This window comes from Rhinatrema bivittatum, chromosome 3 (genome assembly GCF_901001135.1).
Source record: "Rhinatrema bivittatum chromosome 3, aRhiBiv1.1, whole genome shotgun sequence".
In the NCBI taxonomy this organism is placed as follows: Eukaryota; Metazoa; Chordata; class Amphibia; order Gymnophiona; family Rhinatrematidae; genus Rhinatrema; species Rhinatrema bivittatum.
Window position 1 is genome coordinate 89827834 of NC_042617.1, and position 26010 is coordinate 89853843.

At 43.4% G+C, this 26010-nt stretch overlaps 1 protein-coding gene across 1 annotated transcript in view; it reads left to right on the forward strand.

Annotated features, from left to right (window-relative positions):
• EML6 (EMAP like 6) overlaps positions 1-26010 on the forward strand; it is an 815949-nt gene that overhangs the window by 667966 nt on the left and 121973 nt on the right. The window contains exons 30-32 of the mRNA XM_029593447.1: positions 2413-2511; positions 12332-12505; positions 16542-16750. Of these exons, the coding sequence (XP_029449307.1) occupies positions 2413-2511; positions 12332-12505; positions 16542-16750 (482 nt within the window). The remainder of the gene's footprint in view (positions 1-2412; positions 2512-12331; positions 12506-16541; positions 16751-26010) is intronic.

Here is a 26010-nt window from a genome sequence, read left to right on the forward strand (position 1 = left end):
CCTAGGCCTGGCATCCCAGATGATCATCTGTCTCACCTGCCTCTTCTATTGGCCCTGATTAGAACTCAAAACTGGCCCCCTGGGTTAGACCAAGGGTCCATCAAGCCCAGCATCCTGTTTCCAGCAGTGGCCAATCCAGGCTACAAGTATCTGGCAAGTACCCAAAACATTAAGTAGATCCCATGCTACTAATACCAGTAATTGCAGTGGCTATTCCCTAAGTCAACTAAATCAGTTTTTATTATTTTAGGTTGTCCTGCTGCTGTTCTGAAAAAAAAAAAGAAATATGACCTGTCAAAAATGGTTAACGTGCCCTTTTGCCAGCTTCCTGGTGTGTCTTTCCTTTTTTATTTTGAGGACAACCTTTAGCAAGGCAGTCTGTTATATGATGGTTGTAGCATTTGCCCTCAGATAAAACTGTTACTTAACTGTAAAAGGTATTCTCTGAGGATAGCAGTTATCAGTCATATGAACCCACGCTCCTCCTATACTTGCATTGAGCTCCTTAGCTTAATACAGGACCGAAGCACGCTGCAAGCACATAGATGCACGGAAACTGCTACACATTGCCAGAGGAGCTGAAGAAGCTCCTAGAAAGTTTTGCAAAAGAAGGTCCAGCTCAGTGCAACTGGCATGATATCACCCCTTTTGTATGACTGTTGACTTTCTGTTCTCAGAGAACACTTATAATAGGTAAGTAACTTGGTTTTACATCTCAATATCAAAATTGAAATGCAGAACAAACATGGAAGCATAGAATATAATAGTAGATAAGAAAATTAAGAGTCTTCCTAATTTGATTTGTAGTATTTATTTATTTATTTATTTAGCATTTTTATATACCGACATTCTCGATACAAATATCAAATCAGGTCGGTTTACAATGCAATAGATTCCAGTTGATTTCTGTCACTAGTGTCATCTCTACTACCTCCACCAGAAGGCAGTTCCATGTCGCCACCACCCTTTCTGTAAAGAAATGTTTTCTAATGTTGTTCCTGTTCCTATGTTTCTTTCCTTGAAGCCTTATACCATGACCTCTTGTTCTGGAGCATTCTTTTCCAAGGAATAGGTTTGCTTCATGTACATTATTTATACCTTTGAGGTATCTAAATATTTTTATCATCCTATCCTCTGTCTCTACTTTTCTGTCAGATGTACATATTTAGGTCCTTAAGTCTCATGTCATAGGGCTTTTGGTGCAGATTCTGCTCTATTATGGTAGCCTTTCTCTGGATTGTCTCCAGCCTTTCTGTATCCCTTCGGAGATATAACCACCAGAACTGGAAATGTTCCAGCTTCAGTCTCACCAATGAGCTGTACAGAGGAATTATCACCTCCTCTTCCTGTACATCCTAACATCCCTTTAACTCTGGCAACTGCCTTATCACATTTTGTTTACTGCCTTGAGGTGACAGGGCAAGCTACTCAGATCCTCCTTTGATCTCACATGTCAATCATGCTTCCTTGGGTGAGGTCATTCTAGCAGTAGTTTGTGCCATTGTTTACAGACAAATTTCATCATTCAAATGTCATTAAAGAATCTAGCTTTGCTCCATTTACCAACCTGCAAACGATTTTCATCCATCTAATTTCATCCATCTAATTTCTTATCTCTCGATGACACAAAACTTATAACCTTTCTCTTTTTATTGGTTTTTGCAATTATTTATAATGTTCAATGTAACTCTCGCTCCTTTCTCTCTCCATTTTTTGCTATTTGTTTACTGTAAACCAAAGTGATGTACATACAAACACCGGTATATAAAAGCATTAAATAAATAAATAAAATATTTTGCTAAGCTATCAGCTATGGAGACTAGTTCTTGCTTTGTTCTTGGGAGGATGACATCATATTGGGCTTTGTGCTGTATTTCATCATTGTATACACACAAACTGTAACATACTGTACTAGCTAAATGCAAAAAGAGGGGATTCTACCTTAATCAATCAGGGCACTGCTGTTACATGTAAGGAAGGAATATAGCACAAATAATTGAAGAATGTAAAAATTGTAGGTGTGTCTACAATACAAGGTACATAACTTGCTTTCCAATGAAATGTAAAAACAAAGAAAGTCATGCAGATAGAAATTGCACACTCCATCTGTTTGCAATGTATGTTCTCCCTGCCTACTGGAATACTGCAGGCCTTACTTGATACCCAGCTGTTCCTTACCATTAAGAATATTCTGTGAAGTAATACTCTTTACATTACCTTGAGACTGTCCCTCTGCAGCCTATCATGGTCCCTTGTTCTAGAGTTTTTCTATACTAGAAATAAATTATGTTGGGATAAAAAATAAAGGTAAAAGCAAAAGAATTAAGATATAAGAATATAGTTTGAGAAATTGAATTATTATTGCTCTTTTTGAATATTAAACTATTAATTATAATTGTTTTATTTTATTAGGAAATCAGAGTTTCTACCTGGAGCATACGGATGATATTCTCTGCCTAACTGTGAACCAGCATCCAAAATATAAATATGTTGTAGCTACTGGTCAGATTGGTAAGATATTTTTCATAATCGCAACATGCAGAAAGGACTTTTCAGGCACACATTTTATTTGGGAACTTATTTTAGGTCTTCTTTGGAAACCTCAGCTTGATAACCAATAGTTCTGAAACCAGATAATTACTGATCTTCTTATAAAATAAGGCAAAAATATTGTCTGCAATATATATACAGCAACACAATAGAAATAAAATGGTGCTAGTAAAGTTGAGGAGGCAACAAATACTTATTAATTTAAATTTGTTGATCAAATTAAGACAAACACTCTTTTTAAGTAGATGATAGAAGTGTAGAGAGAAAAAATGGTCTTCCCAAGTTCACACGAAGTGGAAGAAAGGAACCAAACTTGTATGTCATTACTTCTGAATCACAATCCAATGCTCTATTCACTGACTACACTGTCTCATTTTGAGGAGAATTTTCAAAGTGATTTAGACAGGTAAAAAACATTTTCTCCCTGATCAAATAAGAACAAACAGCCACATAAATGGGTAATCTAATCTGACTGTGCTGTCAAGGAACATGCTCTTTTAGAGCTCAGCAAAAAGAAAATTTTGGGCCAGATTTTCAAAGCCTTATGCACGCCGGGCCTTTTTTTTTTTTTAAAGGCCCAGTGACGCGCGTAAAGCCCCGGGACGTGTCTAAGTTCCGGGGCTTCGAAAAAGGGGTGGGGAGGGGGCGGGGCAGGGCCAGAGGCCTCCGGCACAGCAACCATTTGCCACTGTGTCAGAGGATCGCATGACGGCAGGCTGCCAATGCGCGCAACGTGAGCCTGCCCGGAGCAGGCGCAACAGGTAAGTTAAAGGAATTGGGGGGGGAGGTGTTAGGATAGGGCTAGGGGGAGGGAGGGTTAGGGGAAGGAGTGGGAAGGTTAGATTAGGGGGAGGGAACGGGGGAAGACCGCGGGTGTCTGCACGCAAGATGCACTAGAGTGTACCCCCTTGCATGCGCGAACCCCCGATTTTATAACATGCACGCACGTGTTATAAAATCGGGCGTCCATGTGTGCACGCTGAGTAGCACATGCACATGGACACCCACATGTACCTTTGAAAATTTACCCCTTTCTTAGCATGCACAAGAGTTCCTGCATGTCTGCCACCACACAAGTCTCTTCAGTCTTTTTTGTCTGTTCTACAAACAGAATTTTGGCTGACTCTTGCTGTTGCCACAAATTTTCAGGTGTTTTGCATTCTTCTTCATAATTTCTTCATATTTTTTCCTTTCTTTTTGTTTCTTTTTTGCGTCTTAATAAAAAATAAGAGTAAATAATTGTTTTTTCCTCAAACCATATATCAGAAATCACTAAGGGTAGGTAAGAAACCCTTTAAATTGTGCTCCAAATTCCACCATAAGATCACAAGTCAAGATTTGCAAGACTTATGCCTCAAGTGCCTAGATCCCACTCATTCATTTAACTTTGGGCCTTGAGGCAAGATGTTCCCTCAAATATCAGTGTGAGAATCTGTGCCAAGTTTTCCCTCTCATTTACTATTTAGTAAAATTGCTTACCTTGTAATAGGTGTTATCCCAGGACAGCAGGATGTAGTCCTCACATATGGGTGACGTCATTGATGGAGCCCTATTGCAGGAAAACATTCTGTCAAAGTTTCTAGAAACTTTTGACTGGCCCTGTGAGGCCACTGAGCATGCCCAGCATGCCATGATATTCTCTGCCACAGGGGTCTCTCTTCAGTCTCGTATGTAGCTTTAAGCTTTAGCAAAAAATAAAATAATAAAACGTATCAGACCCAACTCTGCAGTGTGGCGGGTGGGTTTTGTGAGGACTACATCCTGCTGTAATAGGGATAACACCTATTACAAGGTAAGCAATTTTGCTTTATCCCAGGACAAGCAGGATGCTAGTCCTCACATATGGGTGATTAGCAAGCTACAGGCTGAGTCATTTTGTATTGAGGCAACAGTGAAGTATTGTTGGTGAAAATGAGGCAGCCGAAGATCACAGTAGGTTGGATGTAGAAGGAGTTCGGATTAAACTGGAAACAAGTTCTTTAAGACAGATTGTCCATATGCTGAATCTTGGTTGTCCCTGTTTGTCCAAACAGTAATGAGCTGCAAAGGTGTGAAGAGAACTCCATGTTGCTGCTTTACATATGTCAAGAATTGGCACTGAACGATAGTGTGCTACTGAGGGTGACATTGCTTTTACTGAATGCGCCTTTACTCGGCCTTGGAGAGGAAGGCCTGCTTTTTCATAGCAAAACTGTATGCAATCTGCTAACCAGTTGGATAGAGTATGTTTACCCACTGCTTTACCCAGTTTGTTTGGATCATAAGATACAAAGAGTTGAGTTGATTTCCTGTGGACTGCAGTGCAGTCTAAGTAAAATGCTAACGCACGCTTACAGTCCAAGGTATGTAAAGCCCATTCTCCTTGGTGAGAATGAGGCCTTGGAAAAAATGTGGGTAAAACTATGGATTGGTTCAAGTGGAATTCCGTAACTACCTTGGGGAGGAATTTTGGATGTGTACGGAGAACCACTCTGTCATGTAGGAATTTTGTATAGGGTGAATACGTGACAAGTACTTGTAACTCACTAACCCTATGAGGAAGATAGTCTTCCATGTGAGAAATTTAAGATCACAGGAATTCATGGGTTCAAAAGGAGAAACAAAGGCATGGGTGTAGCTTGCTTATTGCGGCGGTTACTACCCCTAACTATAGTAGATATTCACTTGGCTGCAGTTCCAACACTGCTCCCTACATTAATGGTGCGGGTAGACGGGAAATAGAACCAAAAGGTTACTAAGAGCCAAGAGTAACAGAAGTATGAGAGAAATAAAAAAGAAAAAAGTGCATAGCTTGCTGGGCAGACTGGATGGGCCATTTGGTCTTCTTCTGCCATCATTTCTATGTTTCTATGATTGTGTTATCCATTGAATTCAAGAAACTGCACTATCTACTGTTTTAGCAGTAATTCCATTAATTTTTTACCACAAAATCAGACTAACTGGCATGTAGCTCTCTGGCAACAGATTCTACAGCTTGATAGTGAATTGAGTGAAACTACTTTCTATGATTTGTTTTGAATCTGCTGGCTGTTAGTTTCATGGAGTGTCCTCTTATTTTAGTATTATAAATAACCATCATTCTTTACTGATTTTATCCCATTCATGATTTTATAAACTTCTATCATGTCCCCTCTCAGCCGGCTTTTTGCCAAGCTAAAGAGCCCTAGCCTGCATAGCCACTTATCATAGGAGAGATGTTTCATCCCCTTTATCATTTTTGTTGCCCTTGTTTGTACTTTTTTCTGGTTCTCTATAACTTTCTTGAGATGGAGTGACCAGAACTGCGCACAGTTGCTTTTTTGACCACTGCTGCACACCGAGCCAAGGATTTCTATGTATTGTCCACAAGGATTACAAGGTCCTTTTCCTGGCTAGTGACTCCCAATACAAAACCCAGCATTGTGTATCTGTAGTTGGGATTATTTTTCCACATATGTAACATTTTGCAATTTACCACATTAAATTTCATCTGCCATCCAGTTTCCCAACCTCTTGGTCTCACAAGGTCCTTCTGTAGTTCCTTGCAATCTGCTGCTATTTTAACAAATTTGAATTATTTTGTGTCATCTGTAAATTTGATCACCTCACGCATTGTTCCCTTTTCCAGATCATTTATGAATATGTTAAACAGCACAGGTCCTAGTACTGATCCCTGTGGTACTCAACTAACAACCTTTTGCATTTAGAAAACTGATCTTTTAGTCCTAACCTTTGTTTCTGGCCTTTTAACCAGTTACCAGTCCACAACAGAATACTGTCTCCTATCCCAAAGAATTTTTAATTTGTTGAGGAGTTTCTCATTGGGGACTTTGTAAAATGCTTTCTGAAAATCCAAATACATTATAACAACTGTCTCACCTTTATCTACATATTTATTTATACTTTCAAAAAATTCTGAAAGATTGGTGAGACGAGACTTTCCCTTTCTAAAACCATGTTGCTATGTCTATCTATATGGCAGTGATTTTATTTTTAAGAATGACTTCTGCTATTTTGCCTGGCATGGAATACCAGTTCACCGGTCTGTATTTTCTGGTTCATCCCTGAACCCCTTTTTAAAAATTGGCATCACAATGGCCACCCTCCAATCTTCAGTAATCATAGCTGTTTTAAATGATAGCGTACAGATTACTAGTAGCAGGTTAGAAATTTCATGTTTTAGTTCTTTTAGAATTATGGGGTGGCAGGAAGCCAAGGTAAGCCACAAGGCAGGAAAGCAAGGCAAGGATAGCCAGGTAAAGCAACCGAGGTAACTAAGGAGGCAAGTGGGAATGGACAGGATGGATTAAGTAGGGCTGGAACTGACGCATCATGTGATCGGCGAGGAGGTGGCTAGAGCATCTATGAGCGAAACTTACTGATGACCTCTACTGGCAGGGAGGCTACATAGCAGGTAGAACTATAACAGTAACCCCTCTTTTAAGACTCCCTCCTTCTGGGTCCCATTTCCCATGGAGGCTGTGGCCATTATAAACTGGGTTTCCTGGAGTTACAGGCAGCATAGTCCATGTCCTGAAAGGAGACAGTAGCACTCGGACAGAGTGCTAAACCAGAGTCTGTCTGGACAGAGGTGCTGAACCAGAGTTTTGTTGGTGCAGGGTCTCTGTAACAATGTATCTCTGGTGCAGGGGTGCTGGTACAGCATCTCTCTGCTCCTGAGTTGTGGGAGTAGGCTCCTCCTAGAGCGGAGCTCTGAGAGTAGGCTCCTTCTGGAGAGGAGTTGTGTGAGCGGGCTCCCCCTGGTGCGGAGTGGATGGAGAGGGGTCCTTCCATAACAGGCTCCTTCTTGAGCGAATTAGCTGAACCGGGCTCCTTCTGGAGCGGATCAGGTGGACCACTAGCTGGTTTAGTCTGGTACTGAGGCACAATAGTCTGAACTGAACTACTAGCCTGGATTTCAGAAGTATTTGGAGCTGGAGATCCAGAATGTGCTGTGGCCATATCCAGAGAAAGTGCTATAAGAAGAAGCTGGGTTTTAATCTTCGGATAAACTGGAACAGCCACCTGGAATGGATTCTTTGGAGTGGGCTAGAATCAGCTTCTAAGCCTGGTTCAATCATGAGAGATCTGGAGAGAATAGGTGTGAGGAAGGCACACACTACTCTTCTGGGTGTCAGAGCTGACCTCATTAAGGGTTTGCTGCAAGCAGCTGAGTGAACCTGAGTTCCAGAGACTGAACTAACAGCATTTAGCTGCTTCAAAACCCCTGTAATCTGACACAGAAGCACCAGAGCAGGGTTTCTTTGTATAGGTATTTGATTCAGATTATTCCATCTGCCCTTGATTATGATTGAATGTGTTGGAGTTTTTAGGGGAGCAGTGCCTGGTATTTTTTGAGGCAAATCTCATGCTGTCAGGATATGGAATTTATAATCTCAGGCTCAACTGGGGTGTATTACAACTAAGACAGGCTTTTGTATACACAGGATTTACCATTTTGCACCCCACACACCTCCACTGGGCTGGATTAAGAGAAACACAGTTGTTACATTCAAGAAATGGTGGCAAGTTCCAACATTGGCTCAGGTTACAAAAATAAGCAGCAGAGATAACAAAAAATGTTTTCCTTTGTTTACCAGGCTGGCAGGAATCTTCCTCAGCAGATTGCATGCTGCCAAACACAGATGCTTATAGCTTGGGAGCGGGACTTCAGCAGGATTAGAAAAAGGTTATCCTGTTTTACCAAATATGTTGCGGTCCGGTCTGTGAAGCTCACATCCCAGTCCTTACCTCAAGGGTTCCTGCTGGCTGGGAACGAAGCGGAGTCAGGATCTGGGTGTCCCCGTGGGGGAGACGCCATTATGGGCCTGCCTCTAGGTGTGCGCCCCGCACTTTTCTAGACAGTTTCCCGCCGGAGAGTGACCGCCCCGAGTCTGACGTCAGACGCCGCGGCCTACTTAAGGCCACCGCGGGCACCTGACCAGGGCCTTGCAACAGGGTTCCTTTGGTCCCCCGTCGCCTTGAGCTCCAGAGTCAGCCAGCGGTTTGACTACTCTGTTCCTGCCTGCCGGTTCCTGTCTTCCAGCCTGTCTTCAGCCCAAGCCGGGTTCCTGCCAGCCAGCCCAAGCTGGGTTCCTGTCTACCTTCAGCCCAAGCCGGGTTCCTGCCAGCCTACAGCCCAAGCCGGGTTCCAGCCTGCCTACAGCCCTAGCCCTGGATCCCTCAGTAGCATCCAGGATATTTCAACGCTGGGGTCAACCGACACTAGACCTCTTTGCGTCAAGTCTCAATCACAAAGTAGACAACTTTTGTTCTCTACACAGCCAAAAGAACCAGCCAGCCAAGGATGCCATTGCTCGCCCTTGGAACTCAGGCCTACTATATGCGTATCCTCCGATACCGCTCATAACAAAAACTCTAGTGAAGCTACAACAGGACAAGGGGTCCATGATACTCATAGCCCCGTATTGGCCTCGACAAGTATGGTTTCCCACACTTCTTGACCTCTCAATCAGGGATCCAATTCGCATGGGTGTAGCTCCCACTCTCATAACTCAGGATCAGGGCCAGTTGCGACATCCCAACCTTCAATCCCTTTCCCTGACAGCATGGATGTTGAAAGCTTGATCTTGCGACCACTCAATCTTCCATCCAACATATCTCAAGTACTTATAGCTTCACGTAAACCCTCCACACGAAGGAACTATGCTTCAAAATGGAAGAGGTTTACTTTGTGGTGTAGGCAAAAGAGCATTGACCCTTTTTCCTGCCCCATGATTTCTCTATTAGACTACCTATATCATCTTTCAGACTCTGGTCTTCAGACTTCATCTGTTAGGGTACACTTAAGTGCAATCTCAGCTTACCATAACAAGATGGGAGATGCACCTATCTCTACACAGCCTCTCATCAGTAGATTTATTAGAGGTTTACCTCAACACAAGCCACCAATTCGGCCGCCAGTGACAGAATGGGACCTGAATTTAGTTTTAACAAGACTCATGCGTTTTCCCTTCGAACCCATTGATTCTTGTGATATCAAGTTTCTTACATGGAAGACTATCTTCCTCATAGCCATTACCTCAGCTAGAAGGGTTAGTGAGTTACAAGCACTTGTCACATACGAACCTTACACAAAGTTCCTACATGACAGAGTGGTCCTCCGTACACATCCAAAATTCCTCCCTAAAGTAGTTACGGAATTCCACTTGAACCAGTCCATAGTTTTACACACATTCTTTCCAAGGCCTCACTCTCACCCAGGAGAAACAGCCTTACACACCTTGGACTGTAAGCGTGCTTTAGCTTTTTATATAAATCGCACAGCAGTCCACAGGAAATCCTCTCAACTTTTTATTTCTTATGATCCAAACAAACCAGGGAAAACAGTGGGTAAGCAGACCTTATCCAACTGGCTAGCAGATTGCATACAGTTTTGCTATGAAAAAGCAGGCCTTCCTCTCCAAGGGCGAGTAAAGGCACATGCAGTAAGAGCAATGTCAACCTCAATAGCACACTATCGTTCAATGCCCATAATTGACATTTGTAAAGCAGCAACATGGAGTTCTCTTCACACCTTTGCAGCTCACTACTGTTTAGACAAAGCAGGAAGACAAGAGTCGGCCTATGGACAATCTGTTTTAAAAAACTTGTTTCCAGTCTAAACCCAACTCCTTCTACATCCATCCTGCTGTGATCTTCAGCTGACTCATTTTCTACAATACATCCCTGTTGCTTCAATATGAAATGACTCAGCTTCTAGCTTGCTAATCACCCATATGTGAGGACTAGCATCCTGCTTGTCCTGGGATAAAGCAAAATTGCTTACCTTGTAATAGGTGTTATCCCAGGACAGCAGGATGTAGTCCTCACAGAACCCACCCGCCTTCCCCGCGGAGTTGGGTATTTTACATTTTATTATTTTTTGCTAAAGCTTACAGCTACATACGAGACTGAAGAGAGACACCTGTGGCAGAGAATATCATAGCATGCTGGGCATGCTCAGTAGGCACTCTGGGTGCCAGTCAAAGCTTTACAGAAACTTTGACAGAAGTTTTCCCGCCTAGGGCTCCATCAGTGACGTCACCCATATGTGAGGACTACATCCTGCTGTCCTGGGTTAACACCTATTACAAGGTAAGCAATTTTGCTTTGCCATAGTTACACAATGTTAGGTTCCATATTAGGTGCTACTACCCAAGAAAGAGATCTAGGTGTCATAGTGGATAACACATTGAAATTGTCGGTTCAGTGTGCTATGGCAGTCAAAAAAGCGAACAGAATGTTGGGAATTATTAGAAAGGGAATGGTGAATAAAACGGAAAATGTCATAATGCCTCTGTATTGCGCCATGGTGAGACCGCACCTTGAATACTGTGTACAATTCTGGTCGCCGCATCTCAAAAAAGATATAATTGCGATGGAGAAGGGCTACCAAATTGATAAGGGGAATGGAACAGCTCCCCTATGAGGAAAGGCTAAAGAGGTTAGGACTTTTCAGCTTGGAGAAGAGATGGCTGAGGGGGGATATGATAGAGGTGTTTAAAATCATGATAGGTCTAGAACGGGTAGATGTGAATCAGTTATTTATGCTTTCGGATAATAGAAAGACTAGGGGGCACTCCATGAAGTTAGCATGTGGCACATTTAAAACTAATCGGAGAAAGTTCTTTTTCACTCAACGCACAATTAAACTCTGGAATTTGTTGCCAGAGGATGTGGTTAGTGCAGTTAGTATAGCTGTGTTTAAAAAAGGATTGGATAAGTTCTTGGAGGAGAAGTCCATTACCTGCTATTAATTAAGTTGACTTAGAAAATAGCCACTGCTATTACTAGCAACGGTAACATGAAATAGACTTAGTTTTTAGGTACTTGCCAGGTTCTTATGGCCTGGATTGGCCACTGTTGGAAACAGGATGCTGGGCTTGATGGACCCTTGGTCTGACACAGTATGGCATGTTCTTATGTTCTTAGAAATAAGACAGAGAAAGCAATAGAACGAAAATAGGCAAGTTAATAATATGAACAATATAGCTAGAACCATTGATTTAAAACTGAACACATTAAATGCCTGGTTCTGTTTTTTTATAATAACAGCAGTATGTTAGGACTGCACTAAAACACTATTATTCCAATCCAAGCTATTCAATTCATGTTGTATCTCCTATAAAGAGAGGATTTACATATCAGAAGAGGACTTAGCCACTCAGATTGACTGGTGTGGTAATCTCCCATTTTGAAGATATGTACTAGTTAGGAAGATTTGAACTGAGAGTTTTGTTACTGATTATATTAGCTGAACAATGTTCCCACTTTTTTCAACTCATGTCCGTTTTCAGAATTTTAATTTTGTGCTCACGTCTGGTGCTGATGTTGAGTGCTTCAGCATTAGAAAAATTACTTCTCTTTCATTATTGTTTTTCCTTGATGCTTCCTCATTTGCCATTGTTTTTACAATGCAGGTGATATTACAGAATTGACCGGTAAAGCTCTTCTCATGCCTTCAGATGTCTTTGATTTTTTGTATCAGTTCAGCTTAAAAATTGTAAATTGTAGCCCACTGCACATCAGTATCTGTTTGAAATGCAGCTGTACATCAAATATTTTCAGAGCTTTGTTTTGCATGAAGTCCTTCATTAGTGATTTTGTTCATGTAGAATTAGTCTCATTTCATTAATTACAGTAATCCTCTATTACTTTTAAGTTATTAATGGGTAATTTCCAGCTATAAATGAGTATATATTTTAAATGTCTATAATTTTCTTTTATCAAATTTGCTGTATGTCCCCAGATTATCTAATTTGCTTATGTACTGTTTGTGTTTTCTGCATACAAATTGTAGGTACAACGCCGTCAGTTCATGTGTGGGATGCTATGACTAAGCAAGTTCTTTCCATTCTGCGATGTTTCCATGCCAAAGGCATTGGCTATGTTAATTTCAGTGCCACTGGTAAACTGCTGGTCTCAGTAGGAGTAGACCCTGAACATACAATCATAGTATGGAGGTGGCAAGAAGGTAAATCATGGTCCTTTCTGGCTGTTGTAAAGAGAAGTTTATGCTTCAAGTTAGACTGAATCTTGTGAAACCAGCTAAAATCAGTAAACAAAAAGCCAAAGATGTACCGCACACCTCAAAGAAAACTATTTGTCATGACTTTAATGTGTGAAAAAGATCATACTAACAACCTGGAATTCTATAATCTTTTACCTTCTCTCATTCTTTCTTCTTATTCTGAGCATGTTACATCACAAATAAATATGCAACACAAAAAATATAGTAGAAACATAAGCCACTACAAAGCCAAAACAAAAAATACAGACTAAATAAAAACATAACTCATTGGTGCAAGTAGTGCTTCTTAAGAGTGCCAAAATGGCAGCACTGGAAACATAAGTAGTTTTAATGTTATTCACAGGATAGGACAAAACAAAAAAGGAAGAGGGCATAAAGCAATCTTTTAAGAAAATATCTTTAGTAGGTACTGAACCTGCGCTAAGGAACAAACCAGCATTTATACACTTAGAGGTCTATATTCCACAGCATTTAGCCAGATAATTCAGAAGTTATCCAGCTTAAATGAAGATTTGGGCACTTATCCAGCTAGAATTTAGCCAGATAAGTCAGTATTCTGGGGTCATAACTGAGAGGAGTTGAGTTAGCCACCTATGTTAACCGGTTAACTCCAATATTCAGAGTTAGCCAGATAACATACAGGCCGATACAGTACAGTGTGCTCCGGTGGGGCGCACTGTTAACCCGCGATTGGACGCGCATTTTCGACACCGAAAACGCGCATCCAACCCCCCGAACCTAATAGCGCCCGCAACATGCAAATGCATGTTGATGGCCCTATTAGGTATTCCCGCGCGATTCAGAAAGCAAAATGTGCAGCCAAACCGCACGTTTACTTTCAGAAATTAGCACCTACCCAAAGGTAGTCATTAATTTCTCCGGGCACTGGGAAAGTGCACAGAAAAGCAGTTTTTACTGCTTTTCTGTGCACCCTCCGACTTAATATCTTGGCGATATTAAGTCGGAGGTCCCGAAAGTTAAAAAAAAAAAGTAAAAAAAAAAAAATGTGAAATCGGCCCGTGGCTGTCAGCGGGTTTGAGAACCGACGCTGGCAAAATTGAGCTGACAGCTGCCGCTCCTGTCCAAAAAGAGGCGCTAGGGATGCGCTAGTGTCCCTAGTGCCTCTTTTTGCCGCAGGCCCTAATTTGAATACAGAATCGCACGCACATTCGCCCACTCTCCCGCGACTTTTACTGTATCGGCCGGATAGCCAGCTAATTAGGAAATATATCAAGTTGCTGTAGGGCTCTAACACACATTAAACAGCATATATCTTGCGATATATGCTGCTTATCGTTCAATAGAGCACTATCGCGTGGTATATTTTGCATGGCCCTGCCCAGGTTCCCTCACCTATTACAAATAGCTGCTTGCCATGAATAATGTAAATGCATGCAAAACAGTTCATTACTAGGCAATCTCATGTTAATATTTCATCGCGGCTGACTGAGAAAGTGGTCAGCCCCGATAAAATAACTATACCTCCTGGGGAATCGTTAAATGTAATATGGTTCCCAGAATACTCGCATTACATTTAAAGGGCCATGAAAAAATGTTTTAAAGTCGTGCAGCAAAAGTAGTAGAGTGGGGCTCATGGCTGACCTCCAGCTCTGACACCCCAAAGTCCAAAAAATAGACTTAAGTCCATGCGCAGCAACAGCACCCCACAACCGTGTCATCCAAAAATAAGCTGTGGCCCCCCTTTCCAACTACTGAAATACTGTCAGCCCCACCCCAGTAGAGAACCAAAAACAGAGGTATAGTGCCGCCCATCCCCTTCCCCTCCCCATCCCAAATATATTTTAAAAAATCATTGGCGTTCAGTGGCATCCCCATCCCAAGCACTCTCAAGTGCCCCCCTTCCTGCACCCTCAAACTTTCAAAAATCTGTTATAGCTCCAGCGATGGGGCTCAGAGCGCCCCCTAACCGTGGTCTTGTTTACAACATTTCTCCAAATGGTGATAACCTGTCCTTGTCCCAGTCATGTGACTGGTCAAGGTCTGTGGATTGGACACTGGCCACATCCCCAGACCTTGCCCCTATCACATTGGATGCCACTGAACCCCTATGATTTTTTTTTAATACATGTGGGGGAGGGAGGCACTACACCCCCAATGTTTTTGATCTCCTATTGGGGTGGGGGTGCCGTGACAGTATTTGGAAAGGGAGGGGCATAGTTTATTTTTGGATGACAGAGTTGGGGTTTGTGGGAGGCTTTCACTGCACGTGAAGATAAATCTATTTTTTGGAATGTAGGTTGTTGGGGCCACCTTGCATTGCAGCCCCCCGGTTCAGACAAGGGTCAACTCTGACCCCTGCTTAATTTTGCCAACAATTTTTTATGTGTTCAGTCCTTTAAGGTGAAGTCAGTTGCTTGAGGTTGGGGCCACCATCACAACTAAAGGGCTGGTAGCCATTTTTTTTTTTTTTTTTGAATAGCCAGCTATATTCAATAGTGTGGCTGCACTATTGATTAGCCAGAGAAGTTTATCTAGCTAACTTTTCCTATGCAGAACAGTGACTGAATTGAGAGAGAGAGACTATTTATAAGTTCCTCATTGTAGTCAACTATACTGCTATAGGAGGGGCAGATGAGGTTTTGGTGGTAGTCTAGGGTTTTGGAGCCAGTTTTACATACAGAGTGAGGCGTACGAACAGCACAGTAGATCTCGGTGAAGATTTGACGTGATTTCTAGTGAAGAAAGTCACGCAAAGATGAGATTTCTACAGTGTTCTCTCACCCTAGCTTGATGGACTCTCTATCAAGGTACCATCAAGCTAGGCCAAGATAACATAGTAGAAATCTCATCTTTGTGAGACTTTCCTCACTCCAGATGACGTCAAATCTTCACCAAGGTGTGCTGTGTAGTTCGTATGTCTCACTCTGCATGTAAAACTGGCCCCTAAACCACCACCAACACCTCACCTCGAGCTATTAGCTGACCTTCCTATAGAGATATAAATAATTGACTACTATGAGGGCCTTATAAATATAGTCCCTCTCTCTCCCTCTGCCTCCAAATTGCACTATGGCCATTTTGGGCATATCACACAGCTTAATGCCAGGAGAAAAGTTGTAGTTATTTCTGGTGTGATATTGCCCCTCATTTTAATGAATCCCGCCCAACCCCTTCCAAAAATTTGCGTTCGTGCCATGCAATAGTACTATTAAACCGCTCCCTAATCCTGCCCCTTCCAAAAATTTGCATTCGCGCCATGCAATAGTACTATTATTGTATGCATTACGACGTTAAAGCCATAATGCATTTTTTATGAATGACCCTGTAAGCTGGATAAGGCTTTAAATCAGCACTTATCTGGTTAAGTTATCCAGATAAGAATCTCCTCCTCAGAATACTCTCGCTTATCAGCTGTTTAGGATAAACATTTAGCCAGTTAATTTGGCTGAATTTTCAGGCAGCACCATGTAACTGGCAAAGTGACACTGAATATCAACCTCTAAGTTCTATCTTTAAACTTTGCAGAAAAGGAAGCTGAAGCTTAAGAAGGCTACTAGCAGTGTGGCTATTTGAGTGTTTATCAACCAGATGAAAAGCTTTAAGATTCCAAACCTCAGCTTCGGTAGCTATTTTAAGTCATATGAACCATCTGTGTGAACCCTAATTGCACACAGGAAATTGCACTTTACTTGGGGCATTCATTTGTCACCATATCACAGTAACACCTTATTGTGCAAACAATCCATGTTCCTGCTGTATATAACTGCATTTTGTGATTCCTGTTGTTTTTTATCCTTATACTTTAGTTTAAATGTGCTACAACTTCTATAAGCCATTTCAGTTATCTTATCTTTTGAGTGGATAATATAAAAATAAATATCAATAATAAAAATGATCATCTCTCTTCCTCCTACAGCAGAATTTATAGTCAAATAAATGCAAACGGAAAAGAATTATAACTAAGAATTTAGGAATACTGTGTTTTAGTATTGTCCTTTTGTATTTATTATTTAAACAGGTGTCAAAGTGGCTAGCAAAGGAGGTCACTTGGAGAGAATATTTATTGCTGAGTTCCGTCCAGATTCAGACACACACTTTGTATCTGTGGGAATTAAACATGTCAAGTTCTGGACCGTAGCTGGAAGTGCTCTGCTATACAAAAAAGGTGTTGTCGGCTCCATAGATGATGCCAAAATGCAAACCATGCTTTCTGTTGCCTTTGGTGCTGTAAGTCTTAATGATTCTTTATAATTTCCTAATACTTTAAAGTTTTTATATTAGTGCTTGCATATAATGCTTTAATGAGACTTGAAAAACTTTTGCTTAAAATAGCCATGCAGGCTAGTAATTACATTGTTGAAAATTTCTATTTCTAATTTTGGCAGGGCTGGCCCAAAGATTCAGTGGTAGTGCTGTACACAGTTCAACCCTAAAGTCAGGTCCCTGTATCAGCTGGAGCTGGAGCTGCTGCAAAAACAGTATTCACAGCCTTCTGGGGAAGGGAAAAGAGGAGATGGTTATGGTCATTGCTTAAGGGTAGTTCGCAAGCATTCAGCATGCAATAACTAATGGTGTCCACTGTAGTCATTGAAAGGAGAATTTTCAAAGTGTAAATATTTTTATTCAAGAACTTCAAAATCGAGATGTAAGCATGACAGTAAATCCCTCGACATGGACCCGTGTTTCGTCCAAAGGCTGCAATGGGAGGAACTAAAAGGCATTTTCCAGGAAGCACACTGTATGCTTGCGAACTTTCCTTTGGGCTGCATATGCTGTCACTTCCCGTTTTTAAATCTGCCCTTGCTTAAGGATGACACCTAATGACTGGATACAGTGCCCATGATTGCAGGGCTCTGGAAGGAGACCTGGTGCATCAGCATGGCCCAGGACTATCACCATAGTGACTAGACAAGCTATGTTGTTGGGGGGTATAAAATAGGGAAAAATTCCTGGTAGCTGTGAATGAAGAGGATATTTGCCCCTCAGTCAGTGATGGAATGGCATTAATCTGAAGAGGAGATTTTAAAGTGGCAGAAAATCAAGGAAAATGAGGTTTTATTTGTAATGCAGAAAAAAAAATCTTAAATATTCTTACTGATCTGCATCTTGAAATAATATTTATATAATGCTATCATTGTACACTCTGCTATACAACATATTTCACATAGTTACAGTGACCCTGATTTGCTTAAGGTCATAAAGTGAGTGCTGGATATAGCGGAACTTACCCAAGGTCTCCAGGTCTCTTCACAGATCTCTTCGGCAAGTAATGAACTATACTGTCAGTCCTCTAACCTTCATCAGTGAACTTAATCAGAGCTCTGCAATATTTTTAATTGAATATTTGGGCTGGTAATTTCCTCCTGCTCCTTTGGGCTTCCAGCCCCATTAGACTTGGCTGTACTGGTCACTGACATCATGAACTTTCATTTGCAATTAATTGGGGTATTTTCCCTATTTTTATAACCTTCCCTAGCCCCACCATTACAGTGAGAGTCCTTACCTGGAAGCTAGACAGTGATTTCCTCAAACTCTGTATTCCAACCAGTATGTGTTGTTGTTGAGCAATGGTTAAGATTTCTTCCTCCCCGGGGCTATGAACAAAAGCTATGAATTTTTATCACAGGCAGTACATTAGTTCTCACAGGACAAGCAGGATGTTAGTCCTCACATATGGGTGACATCACAGGATGGAGCCCAATCACGGAACACTTCTGTCAAAGTTTTCAGAACTTTGACTGGCCCCTACTGGACATGCCCAGCATGGCACTAACCCTGCAGCTAGCAGGGGTCCCCCTTCAGTCTTCTATTTTCCGCGCAGCAGTAGCCATGCGGTTAAGGAGATCTGCAGAGATTCCTGACAGGAATTTTCCTCACGGAATTACTAAAATTTAATTTACCCCACAGGGGTCCCTCCTTAAACTTTTTCAAGCCGCAGTACTCCGGTAAGTTCTTTACCCGTTTTCCGTCGATTACAGTCGAGTTTGGCCCTCGCGGCCTACTGGCCGTCGTCCGTACCGCGGCTCAATTTTTTTATGGGCATGGCGTCGGGGTTCCGCCGGTGCCTGGACTGTAATCGCACCATGTCCATCACAGACCCTCACAAAGTCTGTGTAATGTATCTCGGATGTGAGCACGATGTCCTAATCTGCACCAAATGTGCCCTTATTTATTTATTATTTATTTAAAGATTTTTATATACCGCGGCTTGTTAGCAAACATCACCTCGGTTTACAATGAACATTAAATTAGCAACAGGCTTTACAATCCAACAGATATAAATATGACACCAAAAGATCGCAAGGCTAGAATGGAGAAGATGGAACTTCTCTTCCGTGTTCAAACCCCGACGCCATCTATTGCATCGACGTCATCAGAACCGGCACCGTCAACTTCGCGCCAGCATCGATCTCCAGCCGGTGACCATCCGGCATCGACAACTTCTCAGACTTTGACAACCTCTACTCCCCCTCAGGACCGAGGAGATCGTAAAGATAAACATCGCCACCGGCATCGAAAGTCTCAGACCATCGAGGGAGCGAAATCATTGACCTCGCCATCGTCCGAGACGCCGTCAAAGAAGCCCCATCCAGAAAAGGCACCGACCTTTTCGGCGACCGGGTCACCGAGGCAATCCTCACCCGACAGGGTATCGGGAGCCGCGACTCCGCCTTTAATGGTGATCTCTCCGGCTATGACTCTGCCTCCTTCTTCTGTTCCGGAGCCAGGGCTGCTTGCTCCAGGTCTCCAAGAAGAACTGGACCGGATGGTTCAGGAGGCCATTGACAAGGCGATGCCTCGACTCCAGGTTCCTCCGGCACGACACCGGTACCGATTGCGGAACCGACCAGTGACCCGATTCCAGCAACGTTGGCACCGCTGCTCTCGAGGATGAAAGCGCTTATGGCCGCTTTTCCACCGATGGACCCCGGGTCACCGATGGCTCTGGTACCCTCCCCACTTCCTTTGTCATCGGGAGGAGAAACACCATTCCGCATCCCTGCATTGGGAGTTCTGCCGATGCCTCAGCCATCGATGCCCATACGTCCATCGGTGCCACCGATCTACCCATCGGTGCCGACGTGTCCATCAGCACCACCGACCCATCCATCGATGCCCTCGATGCTTGCACCAATGCCTTCGATGCCTTCATTGGTGCCTCCCATTATTCCTTCGAGTCCTTCGGAGCCTCAACCAGGACCTTCAGGAATCCCACCGCCCCATCCTCCTCTAATTCCTAGAGGAGCAGGTGCTGTTCCCTACGACACCTGGACTGATGATTCTTCACCAGACATGAATGATTTGCCTTCACCACCTTCACCTACTGAAAGTAGAAAGCGTTCTCCTCCAGAGGACCTTTCCTTCATAAATTTTGTGAGGGAGATGTCTGAATTGGTTCCCTTCCAATTACAAACTGAACAAGATGACAGGCATCAAATGATGGAGCTGTTACAATTCCTGGATGCTCCCAAGGAAATAACCTCCATCCCTATCCACCTGGTTCTTCTGGATCTCCTCAAAAAGAACTGGGAACATCCTGGCTCTGTGGCTCCAATCCACAGGAAAGTTGACACCACCTATCTCGTTCAGTCAGCTCCAGGTTTTCGCAAACCTCAATTGGATCACCAATCTGTGGTTGTCGAATCTGCTCAGAAAAGAGCAAAGAGATCAAAACCTCACACTTCCTTTCCCCCAGGCAAGGAACAGAAATTTCTAGATGCCGTTGGTCACCGTGTCTTTCAAGGATCAATGCTCATCTCCAGAATTGCCTCTTATCAGCTCTATGTGACCCAATATAATAGGGTCTTATTTAAGCAGATACAAGACTTAACAGACTCCCTGCCTCAGCAATTTCAAGTGCAACTCCAAACCCTAGTAAACAAGGGTTTTGAGGCAGGCAAGCATGAGATCAGATCATCTTACAATATCTTTGACACTGCTACCAGGGTATCTGCAGCTCCTATCTCGGCAAGATGATGGGCCTGGCTCAAGTCTTCCGACCTTCACCCTGAAGTACAAGACAGATTATCTGACCTGCCCTGTATAGAGGATAATCTGTTTGGCGAGCAGATTCAACAGAAAGTGGCGGAACTCAAGGATCATCATGAGACCCTTAAACAACTCTCTCTGATGCCTTCTGAGTACTCTTCAAAACAGCCCTTCCGAAAGGACTCTAAGAAGTCATTCTTCCACCCGAAGAAGTCTTACCTGCCGCCAACTAGAACCCGTTCTATGAGACCATTTCAAAAAGCTCAGTCTCGTCAGACACGGAAACAAAAACCGCAAGCAGCTCCTCAGCCAGGCCCTGCTTCCGGTTTTTGACTCCTGCATAGAGAGCAGCAGCCAGCTTCCATTGCCCCACATTCCAGTGGGAGGTCGATTGTGCCATTTCAACAACAGGTGGCACTCAATCACCTCAGACCAGTGGGTCCTAGCGATAATTGCTCTAGGTTATCGTCTGAACTTTCTCTCCATTCCACCGGATTCCCCACCTCTACTGACGTGGAGAACATCCGATCACTCCATCCTTCTGGAACAGGAGGTCTCTCTCCTCCTTCAGTCTAAGGCTATAGAACCAGTGCCCTATTCCCAGCAAGGCCTAGGGTTCTATTCCCAGCACTTTCTAATCCCCAAAAAATTGGGAGGCGTTCGTGTAATTCTGGATCTACGTGCCCTCAAGTACCTCCAGCGAGAGAAGTTCAAAATGGTGACCTTGGGCTCTCTTCTTCCTTTTCTACAAAGAGGAGACTGGCTCTGCTCTCTAGACCTCCAGGATGCATACACTTATATCGCGATAATTCCATCTCATCGCAAATACCTGAGGTTTCTAGTAGACCCCAAGCACTAACAGTACCGAGTGCTTCCATTCGGCCTCGCGTCTGCACCACGAGTCTTCACAAAATGCCTCGTCGAGTTGCAGCCTTCCTCAGGACTCAAGGTGTTCAAGTCTACCCCTATCTAGACGATTGATTAATCAGGGCTCCCACTCAGCAAGCTGCTCTGTTGTCCCTACATCTTACTTTACACACTCTAATTTCACTCGGATTTCTTGGCAACTATGACAAATCCTACTTAGTCCCATCTCAAACCTTATCGTTCATTGGGGCAGACTTTGGACACCTTGCAGGCAAAGGCTTTTCTGCCTCGACAGCGAGCTCTCACTCTCGTGTCTCTTGCACACCAGCTGCAGTCTCAGCACTCCATGACTGCACACTACTTTCTCATCCTCCTGGGACACAGTTCAGGTCACCCCAATGGCCTGCTTGGCCATGAGAGTCATGCAGTGGACTCTAAGGTCACAATGGACTCAATCCAATCAACCCCTGTCGACCATTGTCCATGTAACCGACTCACTCCATCAGTCTCTCGCCTGGTGGATAAATCAGGTCAACCTCCTCCAAAGCTTGCCCTTCCAGTCTCCAGACCCTCAAATAATTTTCACCACTGATGCTTCCAACCTCGGCTGGGGAGCCAACATGGCTGATCTGCAGACACAAGGATCTTGGTCTCCCGAGGAAGCCAAACACCAAATAAATTTCCTGGAGCTGCGAACAATCAGATATGCTCTCAGGGTATTTCAGGATCGCCTCTCCAATCAAGTCATCCTGATCCAGACGGACAACCAGGTGGCCATGTGGTACATCAACAAACAGGGAGGGACGGGCTCCTACCTTCTGTGTCAGGAAGCTGCGCAGATATGGGCGGAGGCCCTCTCCCACTCAATGTGCCTCAGGGCCACCTACTTGCCGAGAGTGGACAATGTGTTGGTAGACAAACTGAATCTCACCTTTCAACCGCACGAGTGGTCTCTCAACCCCTCAGTAGCAAACTTGATCTTCCAACAATGGGGTCATCCTCAAATAGACCTCTTTGCATCACCTCAAAATCGCAAAGTAGACAACTTCTGCTCTCTCACTCACAGCCAACACTATCAATCAAGAGACGCGTTCTCCCTATCATGGGCAACCAGTCTCCTATATGAATTCCCTCCACTTCCACTTCTCTCGAAGACCCTAGTGAAGCTACGTCAGGACAAGGGAACCATGATCCTGATAGCACCTCACTGGCCATGCCAAGTGTGGTTTCCCATACTCCAGGATCTCTCCATCCATCCACAGGCACATTCCCTTGGGAAAGGACCCGATCCTGATAACTCAGAACAACGGGTGCCTGTGCCATCCCAATCTTTAGGCCTTGTCTCTGACGGCATGGATGTTGAAAGGTTAATACTTCAGCCACTTAACCTTTAAGATCCAGTTTCACGTGTCTTGATTGCTTCACAGAAGCCTTCCATGAGAAAATCTTACTCCTATAAATGGAAAAGGTACACATCATGGTGCACCTCTCAGTCCCTTGATCCATTTTCCTGTCCAATCCCAAGGTTTTTGGACTATCTCTGGCATTTGTCAGAGTCAGGTCTAAAGACATCTTCCATCAGAATGCATGTCAGTGCGGTAGCCGCCTTCCATAAAGGTGTCGGGGATGTCCCTATATCAGTACAACCCCTGGTAACACGCTTTTTGAAGGGCTTGCTCCACATCAAGCCGCCTTTACATCCTCCGGCCCCTTCTTGGGACCTTAATCTTGTTCTCGGTCGGCTCATGGACCCACCATTCGAGCTTCTTCACTCCTGTGACCTAAAACATCTTACATGGAAAGTGATTTTCCTTTTGGCTATCACTTCAGCTCGCAGGGTTAGTGAGTTACAGGCCTTAGTTACCTATCCGCCTTACACTAAACTCCTGCAGGACCGGGCGGTACTCCGCACTCACCCTAAACTTTTACCTAAGGTAGTTTCGGAGTTTCACATTAATCAATCCATTATACTACCTACCTTCTTTCCCAGGCCCCATTCCAATCCAGGGGAACAGGCTCTGCATACCCTTGACTGCAAACGGGCTCTAGCTTTTTATCTAGACCGTACAGTTGCCCACAGGACGAGCACTCACTTATTCATCTCGTTCCACCCCAACACATTAGGGCAGCTTGTGGGTAAGCAGACTCTCTCCTCCTGGTTAGCGGACTGCATATCTTTTTGCTATCAGCAAGCAGGCATTCCTTTTCAAGACCGTGTCAAAGCACACTCTGTGAGGGCCATGGCGACTTCAGTAGCACACCTTCGATCAGTGCCGCTTCCTGATATTTGCAGGGCTGCCACCTGGAGTTCCCTCCATACTTTCGCAGCCCACTATTGCTTGGACAAAGCCGGAAGACAAGATTCCATCTTCGGCCAGTCTGTCCTGCGTAACCTGTTTCCAACGTGACGTATCAACACCCTTCCACCTGCCCGGTGGGGTTCAGGATGCCCTCTACCAAATTCCACCCCAGCAGTTGTGCCTGTTGCACACTGTTGGGTACATTTGGTGCATGTTCGGACATCCTCAGCTTGGTACTCACCCATATGTGAGGATTACCATCCTGCTTGTCCTGTGAGAAAGCAAATGTTGCTTACCTGTAACAGGTGTTCTCACAAGACAGCAGGATGTTAGTTCTCACAAAACCCGCCCGCCGCCCCGCGGTGTTGGGTTCGTAACGTTTTGTTATTTTATTTTTTGGCACTGCCTGTAGCTTTCAAATAAGACTGAAGGGGGACCCCTGCTGGCTGCAGGGTTAGTGCCATGCTGGGCATGCCCAGTAGGGGCCAGTCAAAGTTCTGGAAACTTTGACAGATGTTTTCCGTGATTGGGCTCCATCCTGATGATGTCACCCATATGTGAGGACTAACATCCTGCTGTCCTGTGAGAACACCTGTTACAGGTAAGCAACATTTGCTATCTAAATGAAAGATTAAAGCACTATTATATTAAAAGTTATAGTCATTGTCTTTAGTAAGAAAAATATATAAAACCAAAAATTGAAGTAATACAAGTTCAAATCCCTTTTTGTAAAATAAACACAAAATCCCAAAATGGCAAAATTTAATTTTGGAGCTCTTTTTCAGGTGGTCAACTTAATAGGTTATTTTTGTTTTAATTGATGTTCATAGTTCTTCAGTCTTTAGTGAAAGCTAGCTTAATAATTGTACTTGTTATTCAAGTCACCTGTGCCTCCCTCTCAGGAGCTGTACTGTTTTAAACTTATACAGGTTAATTTTTAAAGCAGTTACGCACATAAAATTAGCACTTACTTGTACTTGCATATATGCTATTTAAGATACATCAGAAGTATGCATGTACTTTCTGTTTTGCAGGCACATTTACACACGCAAATAAGGGGTGGTTTAGGGGCTTTCTGCAGTAGGGTCAAGAGTTACTGTGCAAATTGCTATTTTATAAAAGTCTTACGCTAAGATATTTGTCAACTTTTTCATGCAGTTTTATATCAGCTAATTAACTAGGGCACTTGATATCAGACTCGTCTGTTGTCTGCTATTGGTTGGGTGGGAGGGCTGGGTGAACTGGGGAGAGTTAAGGGTGGTTTCAATGACCTGCAGGGTGAACTGGTAAGGTAACAGCAAACTGGTGATTTCAATTACACATGCATGTTTTAAAAAATATTGACTTCCACATATAACTCAGGGTTTTATGTGAGCAAGTTCTGTTTTTTCATGTGAAAAACATATGCATGTATGTTTATAAACTGGGAAAAGTACATGCTTTCAATGCATTGCAGGTATTTAGGCGTATGTTTGGGGTACACATACACATTTTATAATCTGCGCATTCCTGATTCTCACAGGTTATAAAATACTGTAGTAGATCTCCAAGTGGCCATATACACATGTATATGGGGCCGTGCAGAGTTCTTTAAAAATTACCTTCCTAGATCTGTGGTTTTGCTTCTGTGCTGATGCTGACTGACATTCACTTAGGCAAGATTCAAAGCTGCAGGTGACTCAGCCTATGCTGAGTCACCTGCTTTAGTAAGCTCCCCTTCTTTCTGCTTTCCTACTTGGGGAGATAGAAAAAAACACATCACACGTTAGCTAATTAAGCCAATAACTGTGGATCAGAATCAAGATAGGATTCCCACAGTTAAGGCTCTCTACTACTGTTACTGTTTCCCGCACTGAAAACTCCATGTAGCTCTTCTGCCCTCACCCTTCACAACTCCATCATCCCTTCATTTTTGAGGGCTTGCTGTTTTCTTTCTCCCCCTTCTGTCATCTCCCTTCTGATTAGAGGACAAGCTTCTTCTAAACACTCAGTCTCTGTTCTCAACTGGATAAAAACTTCTGACAGAATCTGTGTGCTGATTGAGAAAATGCAGCTTTTCAAAGTCCAGTGATCAGGGATGGTAACTTTTAAACAGACGCTTTGGTGCACATGTGCGAGCATTCGTTGGCCCGTGCCCAGGGACATTAGACATTTTATAACATATGGGCGTATATGCGCGCATGTTATAAAATAGCCTGGTCGCACGCACATGTGCACGCAATTTTAAGAGGACACACGCTTATGCGTGCAAAGTGACGCTTCTTCCGTGTAAGTTCGGGGGATTTTAAAAGACACGCATGCTGACGCCATTACCAGTTTTCCCAGTTCGCT